We start from the raw sequence: 13685 nt of genomic DNA, 5'->3' as shown, positions 1-13685 counted from the left end.
ACTCCTGGAGAGTGGGAATCAAGTCATTTCCTTGTTTTCTCTCTGTACAGCTTAAAATGACGACTGTGTGATCTCAGCGGAATAAATGGCGTCCAAAGTCACAGATGCTATAGTCTGGTATCAAAAGAAGGTGAGTTGATGGTCAGAGCTTTTCACTTTTTTTTAAGCGTTTGAATTCCACAAATTGGTATGTATTTTATGCTATCGATTTAAGCCAGCTACTGCCTAAAGTAAAGACTAAATAGGTTTTGGGGATTTTAACTGAAAGAGGAAGATTATGTTACTGTGAATTTCGTTTTCTTTATATTTTCCTTAAGTAAATTAGAAAAATGGTGCTTATACTAATTTTTAAAATTGGCCTCTAATTTTTGCCCTAAGAGAGCAAAGTAGCTAGATTAATCACTGCCGGTTATGAACTATGTCAGCTCTCCAGGGTTATATGTATAAGTAGAATTATATAAAAATATTCCAAATTTATTGCTTTTTTTTAAACTAAAAGCTTGTTTGTTAGAACTTACCTTTTTGGGGCTAGAGAGATGGCTCAGAGGTTAAGGGCATTGCCTGCTCTTCCAAAGGTTCTGAGTTCAATTCCCAGCAACCCTGTTTCCTATGTAATTATATTTGTTATTACACATTAAAACATTTCTTTTGATTCTTGGGAATACCCATTATTGAACCCATTATTGCTTTGTAAGTACAAATAAGGCAAATATTCAACCATTTAGCCACATTTACACTCCTTAAAAACGATGATGCATTAGTCTTCAATTTTTTTTATTAAACATATAATTATATATTTAAGCCTTTTGTGTGTGAAGAAAACCAGTCACATTTTAAATTTTTTGAATTGGTGATGTGATAATTAAAACATCTTAAAGATGAGACAAATCTGAGAGTGCAGTCTGTTGCACAGATAGACACGTGTATAGTAGTATCACATTTCCGTACAGAGGCCTTCATGGGAAGCACTCACGCTGACATGTAAATTCAGTGCACTCTCTGGTTCTGGGTTAGCTTCTCCTTTACTTTTAAAGCTCTAATCAGTTTAAACGTAAAATTCTCACAGAAACCAGAAGTAGGAAATTAAGCAAATCCACATTTACATATTTTCAGTGACTTGATGCGGGTACTAGGAACCCAGCTTTGGTTCTGCAAACTCAGCATACACTTTTAACTACTAAGCCATCTCAAGTCCAACAGATGAATGCTCTGTGGCTTTTAATGTTAGTCAAGAGGAGGATTCATCTATTAAATAAACTACTCTAAGTAACATGAACTTGACTGACATCTGGCGTTAATTATTAGTTGGGAACTTTAAATCTTCTCCTTTCTTAGTTAAGTCAGGATGTGTAACTGTGCCTTGTGTGTGTACAAGGCACTGTTTCCTGTGTGTATGTAAGTGTGATTATAGGGAGATTCAGAGTGGTCACTTGTAGAGGACCGTACAGATGGTTAAGAATGTTAAGTCTCAACTGGGTGGTGGTGGCGCACACCTTTAATCCCAGCACTTGGGAGGCAGAGGCACGCAGATCTCTGTGAGTTTGAGGCCAACCTGGTCTACAAGAGCGAGTTCCATGACAAACACCAAAGCTACAGAGAAACCCTGTCTTGAAAAACAAAAACAAAAAAGAACCCAAACAAACAAACAAATTAGTCTCTGTTGTCAAGTCCCCAAATGATTGCTGTTTATCTTTTACATGATCTTTCTTGTGTCAGTTAAAAAGCTTTTTTGGTAAAACTAATGCAACGCAAATTATTTTGAGAGGGGGACATTGTATTGGCTTAAAGGTAAAACATGCAGAAGGGTTAGACTTACCCCAGTGTTGACTGAAGCCCAGCTCCAGAGCACCACCAGATGTGTGTGTCTGCTGCTTTTTTCTTCTGAGCGTCTCTATAGTTGGCGTTCCTCTACCACACAGAACATATGTGCATTATGGAGGCCAACCTGGACACTTCTTTTTCTCTAGAGAACTGGGATAAGTTGGGTTTTTCAACTCAAGACTTTTCTCACTGTTGGAAGAGTTTTAACTTGACTAGAAAATCTCATTGTCCATAGTCCCTAGGTGTTGGTGTACAAAAGAGATCTAGAATAGCCCGGAATGGAGTATAGAAAGGTTTGTTTATTTATTTAGGGATAAACTCATAGAAAGGGTAGCAATCTGCAGTCCTCTGCATGTGCTGGGAACTGGAACTGAATCCAGCAGCCAAGAGACCCCATACACGTTTTGTCTGCATTTATGGTACATAAGACCACGCCCAAAGTGGGCCGGTATTGTAAAGGCCATTGGCTGAAGGAGTTCCCGCAGTACCTCCCTTTTTTGTCTAAATAAGAGAGCTCTAAGCCTAATAAAAAACTATATACAGTAAGAACAAATATCAAGTATTGTCCAGGGAAAAAGATGAGGCAAAAACATACATAAAAATTAGATTTACAACCCGCTTGATCAACATCAAACAAAAAAAAATACGCAATGTATCAATAATCATCCTATCCTAAGGAGTCTAAGTCTTATAGTAAAAATGTCTTGGCAAAGTCATGAGAAAAATAATTCTGCGTATCTAGTCTTCAAACCCATCCAAGACCTAAGAAGGACAGTATTACTTGAGTAAATAGGAAGTACAATCAAGCAACTACCAAAAGGAACAAGAAGTAACTTGGGCAATCATCCAACGTCTCATGTGCAGCATCAGGGCAACCAGCTTTGGCTAAGGCCTAGAGTATCTGAAAGACCATTTTCAGAGGCAGGAAAATTTGAAAAACTGTCTCACCCTGTCTTGGCAAGATCTGGCAGTCTTTTTGCTTGAATCCTTCTTGTCAAGTCTGGACACCATGCATTTTGTCAGTGGTCGAGGCAGGGGCAGTTCCTTGCCCAAAGGCCAGTTTTGCCGAGAGGAAAACAAGCTCCAAGTGGAGTGTCTTTGGTGTCCAACATTCTCTTGGGAATAGACCACTACTGCCAGGAGCAGTAGTGTCTAATGTCAACAAAATCTTAAGTTATTTAAATGCCATATTCTACAGTTCTTTGAAGTGTATAAAGATTACCTGTCTATGTGGAATACAGTCTCTATGCATCTAAAGAACCTGATTTAGTCTAGCTATAAGTGTGACAAACATGGATGACTGTAGTTCTTAATATCTATATACTTAAAGACTTAGTCTTTATATTAAAAAATTAAATAATCTTTAAACAGATGTACAGCAAATGAGGACAATGACCTCAAAATGTAAAGAATGTATAAGTATCTTGATCAGAGGTATATATGTATAATGCAATATGATAAATATATCTTAAAATTGTATCAGTATATAAAATGCCTTAAGCAGAGGTAGAAACATGCATGTGTACAATTTGAGAAAATTACTTTGCATAGGTGTACAAATAATATAAACAGAAATAGGAGTATATTCAATATAACAAATATAATTTGAATTTGTTTCAATACAGAAGAATCTATGCCAATGTAAATTGCCTATAAATAATATCTCATGAATAATTTCACTATTACTATTATTATTAGTATGAGTAAGCTCACACTAATCTACCTATTATACCATCCCATCAATTCCCCCCCTTTTTTTTTCAAGAGAGATTTCTGAGCCTACTTCATTTCCAACCCTCTACCACTTCTAACCAATCCCTGATAATGTCCCTAGTCCTGAGGACAAACTTTGTTGGGAGAAGGGACATTGTTTTTTAAAATTAACTTCCGGCTGGCATGAGGACAATGTTATTTCTATAGGATCCTGTAAAAAGGAAAATCATGGTTAAGTTTTAGGATTACTGTCTGTTATAATTGCAGATAGTCTCTGAGTGTAATGAAGTGAATATTTAATTTATAGCCTGAATCAGTAAAACTTCTGCTCAGTTCTTCTGTGCATGTGGTTTTTTTTTTGTTGTTGTTGTTGTTTTTTGTTTCACTAAATTGGTGAATTCCTGTTGAAGGAACTTACAGCGTTAGTAGAACTCTCTAAGTTACTCTGGGGCAGCAAGTCATGCCCGGTGCTCCCTATTTAATAACACGCTATTAGTGCACATGGTCATGTTAGCAGACACACTCTCTCCAGCCTATGTAACATGACCTTCAGGACGGCAGGGAGTCTTTTAGATGCAAAAGTAAAAAAAAATTGAACATGAAGTTGTAATTATGAATAAAAAATAATAACAGTTATTCTTAAGAATCTGATTAAAAACAAATCTCAGCATTTAAAGTGGATATATTTCAAGTAGATGGTGTAGTTGCTTAATTCTTTATCTAAACAAGTAGTTTGAAATGTTTTCTGCTGTAAATTACTATTGTCGTTAGCTTCGAAGGCAACACCTCCTAGGAAAGCAGCATTTTGTAATGGCAACACGAAAGAGCAGAGTCCTCAACATGTTCCACCGTGGATGAAGCTCTAGACAGCACGCCAAGACCTGTGCTGTAATTTCATATCTAATAGGAGTTGCAAATGAGAGGCAAGTATGCAAATCTACAGACAAGGATTGACTAGCGGTCTGTGCCGGAAGTAGGGGTGAGCAGTAACTACAAGTGAGTTTCGAGAGTCGTTCTGGTAAGGAAGGTTTCTTAGTTAAAATGAGACGGTTGTGCAGCTGTACAGACCTGGGACGCAGATCTGTTCTATGGCATCTGTCTTAGGCCGCTTTTTAAATTTCTACAACATAGCCAAGACTGAGCTATGTATACTGTGAAGAAGCTTGTTCAACTCAGAGCTCTAGAAGGCGGGAGCACTACACCAGGACCTGCTCCTGTCTGGTAAGGATGCTGGCTACCCCGTCACAGCCTGCCTGATGGGAGTTTGGGGAGAAGGAAGTGACGTAGGCAGACAAGAAGCCGGAGAGTCAGGAGCCAGCTTTGCTCTTTGTAATCATCTCCCCTCCTGGGGTCAATCCATCCTCCAGTGAGAAGTAGTTTGCTCCCTGTGGAAGGCCTTGTCCCCACTCATCTGAGACCTTCTACCAGGCCCTGCCTCTGAAAGGTTTCAGCACTGGGCTGCCAGAGTCGTGGCAGATCTCCATGCCAGCACATGGATTGGAGGTTCACATTCAAACCACAACATATGTCATATTTCATTTAAACAGCTTCATAAGTAGTCGTATTTTGATGGGCGGTGGTGGCGCACACCTTTACTCCCAGCACTCAGGAGGCAGAGGCAGGCAGATCGCTGTGAGTTCCAGGCCAACCTGGTCTATAAGAGCAAGTTCCAGGACAGGCCCCAAAGCTACAGAGAACCCCTGTCTCCAAAAAAAAAAGTAGTTATATTTCAAATAAATTTCTTTAAATAAAATAACACAACAAGTGTTCTTAACTGAAATCTCTAAATCCAAATGGCTACGTATTCTGCTTATTCTAGGGAAACAAGAGCAAACAGTTTCCCAAGATGTTTTGACTCTAGTAGGCTTCCCCTCTGGACCCACGACACTGCTTCTGGCACCAATCTCCCCGCCTTTGCTGTACGTATAGGACATTATCAGAATTTCCATACTGATGTAGTAACTTAGGTATTTATAGGCTACTTTCCAAATGACTTGAAATAATTAAACATTATGTATTACAAATGATAGTTTACCACAGTTGAGAAAATAAACGTTACCGTAGAGGAATTGACTGTGCTATATATTTGTTATTAGTATTCACTTTAAACTACATGCATGGAAGTTGTTACAAATTAGACTTGAAAATTTTTGCATATAGGAGACAGAAAACGTCAGTTATGTCTAGCCTTGTGTAAAAATCATGTCCAGTTGCAGAAGTTGTGTGTAACTAGATTCCATCAAAATAACATTTCTTGGATATTTGGATCCATGTTAAAATAACATGTCTTAGTCCATTACGAATGTAAAGGACATAATGGCAGGTGATGGGCAGATGCTCAATGGAGTCCAGATTCTGGCGTGTGCCCCAGTCCTTCCTCACAGGCAGGATCCTAGTCTTTCTTTGGTTTGTGTTATTTTTCAAGACAGGGTTTCTCTGTGTATCTCTGGCTGTCTGGAACCCACTCTGTGGACCAGGCTGGCCTTGAACTCACTGAGGTCCGTCTCTGCTCCTCAGTGCTGGGATTAGTGGCGTGTGCCACCACCTTCCAGCCCAGTGTCCCAGTCTTTAAAGTGAAAGCATTGATGAGGTGTGTTTGTGGGTGGGGAAAACTCTAACTCACTCTCTGAGATCTTTAATATACTTACGTAGATTTGACTGGGACATAACCAAAGATAAAAGATAATTGCGTGCCGGGCGGTGGTGGCTCACACCTTTAATCCCAGCACTCGGGAGGCAGAGGCAGGCGGATCTCTGTGAGTTTGAGACCAGCCTGGTCTACAAGAGCTAGTTTTAGGACAGGCTCCAAAACCACAGAGAAACCCTGTCTCAAAAAAACAAAAACAACAACAACAAAAAAAAGATAATTACATGATTACTGTATCAACTATCATACTATAATATGAAAATCATATTTATTACTTTTTATGTTTGTATGAACAATTAGAATTTTTATCTCATAGAAAGATAGGTCCTATTTGCAACTTAAAAGTCGAACAGGAAAGAATGCAAAACAAACAAAAGCCAAGGTCCCTTTGGAGTCGGATGCTGTCTTGTATTTGAGTCTGCTTCTGTCATTTGCTGTCTCAAGTCTAAGTTATCGAGCAGGTCTGTTCTGTTTTCTTTAGACGAGGTAAAGTGCTTCAAGGTTGTTGCTAGGAATAGTGTCACGGTGTAAGTGGTTATCACAGGCTTTCACCTCGGTTATGTCTAGCCACGTGTAGAGTGTCAGCGTGTCCGCTGCAGAGATTCCGTGTAACTGGCCCCCGTCAAAATGACACTGCCTGAACTGTTGGATCACTGTTGAAATATAATTAAGTGTTTTGATCCCATCATCCCTGCGTAAAGCTTGGGTGGGTGTGCGCGACTCTAGACAGCAGCGCTCCCTGACTACTTAGCTGTGCGCCACGCTGCCAAAGAGCATTTGCTGGCCTCGTTGCTGGCTTCTAGTCTGGATAGGAAGGTTCCCGGAAACCTAGCAGTAGTGCAAGCAGAGCCTCTGTCTCCCTGTCCCCTGCTTCCAGAGTGACTCTGCAACCACAGTTGCCACGTCCCCACTTCGCTCTTACCTGGCTACGGTTGTGGATGTGTCCTTTTGTGGCCCATTCCGTACTTGGACCAAGAAGTAGCAAATGCGAAATAACTAGTAGCAGCAGCTACTGTTCACTAACGCAACTCTAGCTCTATGTGAGTTTTTACAAATTTGATTTATTGTGTAAAACTGGAGGTGTGTGTGTGCACGGAGGACAGCTTTCGCGAGTGCATGCTCGGCTTCCACAGTCAGCTCCAGGGATGCAGCTCACGTTGGTGGTCTTCCAAGGCCGTCTCACCAGCCCAGCAGTGATTTTAAATTAAACGTATTGTTGTTTCTGCTGAGCAGCAGGGATGCTTTCACGGAATGCGTCCTTTGTTAGTATCGGAGTGTACCTGGATGAAACAGATGTGGTGTGGATCAGGCAGTCATCCAGTGTGGCCTCTCAGTGTAGCTGGGATGGGGAACACCAGTTGTGCAAGGCTCTCTGGGTAATCTGTGCACAGGTACACACACCGCACACATATTAGTAAGATAGTCACACACTTGGCACTTAGCAGGCATTAGGTGCTGTCTGTCCATAACTGTAGGTGCTGTTCTTTTACGTGGCGGGTAGCGCAGTAAGTTTGTATGGATCTGGGTTGATATCACCACAAACAGGAGAGGTGGGTTGTTGGCTCTGTGGTGGCTCCAAGGTCATAGGTGATGAGGGGTTTTTCAGTGCCCTTGTGATCTGATGGTTCGTGTATGACTTATGTGGTCTAATATATGGTACTTTGTTGGCCAGATGTCAGCACTGCATGGCTGTTTCGTTGAATCTATCAGAAGTGTTGTTACTTACTGATAGGTTATTTGGGTTAATGTTTAACTGTGTACATAGCTTAGAGAATTTTCACTAATGTTTATGAATTTTTCTCTTATACTAGATGGGGTAATAAAATTCTTGGGTTTTTGATATTTTCCACAATATTTGGTGATAAGATAAAGATGAAGTAAAGTTTGTATTTGGTCTTTTACTGTGGTTCACTTATTTAAAGCTAAAGAAAGCCATCTTTAGCTTTTAAGACCAAACTTTATTTTTAAGTAATGTATAGCTTTTGAATGCTATTTTAAATAATTTAATAATTTAAATAACTTTTAATGATTTCGACAGATAATTTAAATTACACTTATCAAAAATATAAATGATTAGCAATGGAGTAGTGTTAATTTGGTTTTAAAAACATCATTACAAGAATTAGTATGGGGGCTGGAGAGATGGCTCAGTGGTTAAGAGCACTGACTGCTCTTCCAGAGGTCCTGAGTTCAATTCCCAGCAACCACATGGTGGCTCACAGCCATCTATAATGAGACCTGGCGCCCCCTTCTGGCTTGCAGATACACATGGAAGGAATGCTGTACACATAATAAATAAATAAATATTTTAAAAAAAGAAACTCCTACTTGTCTAGTTTGCTAAAAGATTAAAAAAAAAGAATTAGTATGGTAGGTTTGTTAGAACTTGTTGTATTTTGACCCTCTGATACTTTTGAACTGCTTCCTTACTATTAATAGATTACTAGATCTTTCCTGTTCTCACTAGTAGGGTCTTCACAAATCATGATCCAAGATTAGTGTAAGTAGAAAAGTAGAAATTCAATTATCTTTGCTTGGATGACTTCTTACAGAAGGTTATTAATCTGACAGCATCTTAATCAATAGTCCCACTGAGAGCATGCCCCATGTACCAGCAAGCTGGAAAGTAAACAGTCCGTGTAAATTATGCAGGATGGTGTGGGTTTCCATGAACAGCAATGCTCTCTTTAAAGTCGGGCCAGGAAAACACAGTGCTGCGCTGTGCTCCTGTCCACAACACATGTGGACTGCCACCCCGACAGCCTAGACTCTAGAAGGAAAGGTCAGCTCCAGTCAGCCCGGATGGGCTCTTTCAGCACTGTTACAAACGTTTTTTCTGAGCTCGGAATGCTAGCTTTGTTTCTTTCTTTTAGTCATGCTTTTCTCTGACCTTTCTGAGGAAGAGGCAGCCCGGAGTTAGATGTCTGGCCTTGCATCCTTATGGGGGAGGGGAGTAGGCAGGATCGAGTAACAGGGACCTGGTGTGTGGGAGTCACTTTCAGAATACACAAGACCTCAGTCCAAGCCTAGTTCTTGGTGTCATTTACTGAAGTAGGAAAGAGCCAGGTACAGACTCAACTAGGTGCATGCCTTCAGGTTTAACGTTGAATTCATCACATCCTTACATATCAGCCTTACATATTAGAGTTAGTGTGGGACTTAAAAGGACACAGTGTAACTTCTCATCATGGCTACTTTCCCTCTCATGTGGTAACCATTGTTACAGAGGCTGGAAGGTTCTCTTTGGCTTCCCGAGCACATGGTGGCTCTCTCAGTTCCACTGCATTTACACAGCATTTGTAGCTGCTGTCTTTACTGCTTGCTCCTTCTACTCTCAGTACTGATATGAAAATGTATCTAAAACCACTCTGCTCAGTCCCAGTGTGACACTTAGTTGGTTCTTGAGATTATTAACTGTAGTGGGAGGTCTCTTGTTTGTTCCTGGCTGCTCGGACTTGAAATAATCTCACAGAAACTCTATCATTTGAATCACTGCTTGGCCAATAGCTTAAGCATATTTTTAGCTAGCTCTTATATCCTGAACTAACCCATCTCCATTAATCTGTGTATCACCACGTAGCTGTGGCTTGTTGGCAAGATTCCATCTGGCGTCTGTCTCTGGCCGGGGTGCACGGCTTCTCCTGACTCCGCTTTCTTTCTCCCAGCATTCAGTTTAGTTTTCCCTGCCTAGCTAGTTCTGCCTTGCTATAAGTCAAAGTAGTTTCTTTATTCATTAACCAATAAAAGCAACACATAGAAGGACTTCCCACACCAATTAACTTTTGTTTTCCTCTTGGTTTTCCTAAATGCCTTATCATAATCATTAAAGTAATACATGTCAATTTCTGCTGGGTGTAGTAGTGAATTCCTTTAATCCCAGAAATGGGGTGGCAGAGGCAGGTGAATCTCAATGAGTTCAAGACTAGCCTGGTCTACATAGTGAGTTCTAGGCTCTCCAAGGAGACTGTCTCAAAAACCAAATAGAACAAAAGCAAGCAAGCAAAAAGCTTAAAAAACCAAAACCTTACAATGACCCTGTTAAGACCCTGACCTTTTCCAAACCAATTTAGGATATTTTATTTTTTTAAAAAAAGTTCCTCTTTTAATGTACTATACCAAAATACTCTCGTTTTACTAAATGACCTTTAAAAACGCCACACATTTTTGTGTATGTGTGTGTGTTTTACTGGGAATTGAACCCAAGGCCTTGTGCATACCAAGCAAGTACTCTACTACTAAGCTGTGTCTCCAAGGCCTCTAAAACTATAGTTATTTATTCAGTGATTCTCAAGATAGATTTCTGTGCAGATAGAAGCATTTTCAGGCATTTGGGAGATCAGTACCCCGTGTTCAGCCGTTTTCCACTCTGTGCGCAGAGACCGCTTTCTCCCAGTGAGGGCTTCAGCTTTCTCACCCTGCCATCACATCTCATCAACAGCCCCTGCCTGCCTCCTCCCGCGTGTCTGGGTTTCCACTGGATCTGGCACCCGGGTTTTAGTGCCCATAATCCTATTTTGTCCAATTTGCTGTAGCAGTAAATTGTCCAGAAGAATTAGGAGGGCCAGGGGAGAGGAACCAATCAAGAGTAAACATGGTCTGTATCTTAAGTGTGTAAGGTATTTGATGCTTAGTTAATGCCCAGGCTCAGCTGTGAAATTTACACACTAGGTCATCAGAGGTCTGCTTACCTGGATTCTAAGGCTCCTCCTTCCATTCCAGTCTTCTCGTTGCGTATCTGTTTTCTGTATACTGGGTTCTTGGTTTCTTCAAGTTATTTAGTTTCTCTAGGTGATCAAATAGGCAGCGTAACACGTGAACACATCGTTTTTGCTCCTGAGTTCCAGACTTTTTATTATCAACTCTCTTGAACTCAGGTTATAATTTCTAATTGATTAAGGGCACTGTTGTAACCCAGTGCTGGACCCACACATCCCCTTTCTTGTCCTTAGCATGCTAAGTTCTGTTTTACTCACAAATGCTGTGGTCACGTTATCCCTTGCTGATATGTTTACTTGGTTTTGTTTGAATTATGACTGTGAATATTTTTTCTTTAGTAGTTACTTCATAGAGCCAGATTCTCCAGTATTCATTTTCTTCATCATAGTAAAGAATATTCGTCATGGCTTTTTCAGAACTTGGGTCAGTGTTACACCGTATCATTAACCTCTGTTCTTCCTATGCTGTGTAAATGTAGGCCTGCATGTAGCAGGGTGTGTGTGTGTGTGAGTGTGAGTGTGTGTGTGAGTGTGTGTATGTGTGAGTGTGTGTGAGTGAGTGTGTGTGAGTGAGTGAGTGTGTGTATGTGTGAGTGTGTGTGTGTATGTGTGAGTGAGTGTGTGAGTGTGAGTGTGTGTATGTGTGAGTGAGTGTGTGTGAGTGAGTGTGTGTGAGTGAGTGTGTGAGTGTGTGTATGTGTGAGTGTGTGAGTGAGTGTGTGCGTGCATGTGTGAGTGAGTGTGTGTGAGTGTGTGTGTGCATGTGTGTGTGTGCATGTGTGAGTGAGTGTGTGTGAGAGTGTGTGAGTGTGTGTGTGCATGTGTGTGAGTGTGTGTGTGTGAGTGGGTGTGAGTGTGTGTGGTGTGTGTGTGAGAGTGTGTGGTGTGAGTGGGTGTGTGGTCAGAGGACAACTTTCAGGGGTTGCTTTTCTCCTTTCATTGTAGTAACTGGGAATTAAACTCACATTGTTGGACTTGCTTGACCAAGTGCCTTTCTTTACTTGTTGAAGCACTTTGCTGGCCAGAGAAAAAAAGTCATATCCTCCACCCCAGAAGATTTCCGGATCTTTTAAAAAGTTTTATTTGCATTCTAGTTAACCAAATTTATTTTCCTGTAGTAATACCCTTTATTATGATACAACCCTGGTGATGATTGATTATAAAAATAAACAATAGTTAAATCATAGATATTCAGAGGATGTAAAATTACTATTTTATCACTTAGAATTAGTTCTACAATTACCTGCTTTCATTGTTTTCAATATACTACTAGGATTATAGGTGATGTTTAAAACTTATCATCGATTTGTTTATTTATGGGGGAAACATGCACTACATGTGTAGGTCAGAATCAGTTCTCTTCAGCCTGTGCTTTTCAGGGTTGGAACGCATGTCCTCAAGCTTGGCAGCACCCAGGGGAATGTTTCTAATAATTGTGTTGAAAATTTATGATTCTACCTTTTATGTTTGGTCTTTTAATTTTAAAGAAAGATTGAATCAAAAGATTTGGAGATTTGGTTAAAAAGAAACATGGAAATTACTAGTCACTCACAAGTTAGGAACTGCAAGGGTGTGGTTTCCCCCGGACCATGCCTTGTCTGTCATCATCGCCGCCCAGTGACTCATGCCCCAATATTCCACTTCCTCACCCAAGTGGCTGGCGCACACATTGACTCCTTTAATTCGGGTTTTGCCAGATCTGTCTGAGAGTCAGTGGTTACAAACAAAACATTGTGAAAGTGTTGATGGTTTTCAGAGCTTGGGAACCTTTACTTTGGAGCTAAACATTTCTTAAAAGCCAGAATAAGTAGATCCTGTTATCCTGGGTGGAGATTTGTCTAGAGGTACTCGATTTTAATGACTGAGTATCTGTGTCCTCTGTGTGCTTCACAAATATGAACAGAGGGGCTTGTGAAAAACTGAAAATGTCCCCCAGAACAACATCATTCGGGGCGTTACAGCTTTCTTCCATTGATCCTTTAGTTGGTGTTTTAATGTTTTATTCCGACACACACTGCTTGGTGTTGTGACTTTATGTGGTATTCTTAACTCTGTGATTTTCTCTAATTAAACTGACTGATAGATCATTATGGCACAACAAGCTGCATCTTAGGGACCCGGGAAATGGACTCAGGCTGTGAAAGCTTGGCAGTGGCCATCTCAACTGCCCACTCAGGATGCTCCTGGATTTTTTACTTGTCTTTGGAATAGTCTTGTCCAAATTCTTGTCTGGATTTAGCTGATACATTTTTGCAAACAAATGAAAACACATAACGCTCTAATATTTGTTAAGGGGATCAATCTGGGAAGGGATTTGAGGTCTCTCTATTATCTTTTTGTGTAACAGTTGATATTTATGAGAATTAAAAACTTGCTTTTCAGAATTTCTTAAACGAGATTCAGAAAAATAAGAGCATAGTAGTGTTAGGGAGGAAAGGTAGTGTTTGTTTAATATATATATTCATTAAAAGAATCAGGCAATTGAAAGTTGTAAATCTGGGCGTCCTTCTAAAGTGTATTTATGAACTTTTAGTCTTTTCTACAGTAGACAGCTCACTTTGGAAGCTCAATGCGGCCTGTTCTTTTGGATTCCCCAGCTTCTTGTCTTCTGAATGTGGCAACCTAAGGAGTAAGCCAAGCCCTAAAACTAGCTTTTCAGCTTGTCTTTCAGAGACACTTTCCTAGAACCCACGCGCGGTGCCTGTTAACATCTCGTCACTTAATCGCTTTGCCTTTGTTTCATTGTCCTGTAGGGGACGGAGCTGATCTTGCAGGCACTGAAATAGAGG

At 40.5% G+C, this 13685-nt stretch overlaps 1 protein-coding gene across 1 annotated transcript in view; it reads left to right on the top strand.

Moving 5' to 3' along the window:
• Phtf2 (putative homeodomain transcription factor 2) overlaps positions 1 to 13685 on the top strand; it is a 78118-nt gene that overhangs the window by 14757 nt on the left and 49676 nt on the right. Inside the window, exon 2 of the mRNA XM_013350445.2 lies at positions 51 to 130. Within this exon, the coding sequence (XP_013205899.1) occupies positions 86 to 130 (45 nt within the window). The 5' untranslated portion in view covers positions 51 to 85. The remainder of the gene's footprint in view (positions 1 to 50; positions 131 to 13685) is intronic.

This window comes from Microtus ochrogaster, chromosome 26 (genome assembly GCF_000317375.1).
Source record: "Microtus ochrogaster isolate Prairie Vole_2 chromosome 26, MicOch1.0, whole genome shotgun sequence".
Lineage (NCBI taxonomy): Eukaryota > Metazoa > Chordata > Mammalia > Rodentia > Cricetidae > Microtus > Microtus ochrogaster.
This window is presented reverse-complemented; position numbering and strand designations above follow the sequence as displayed.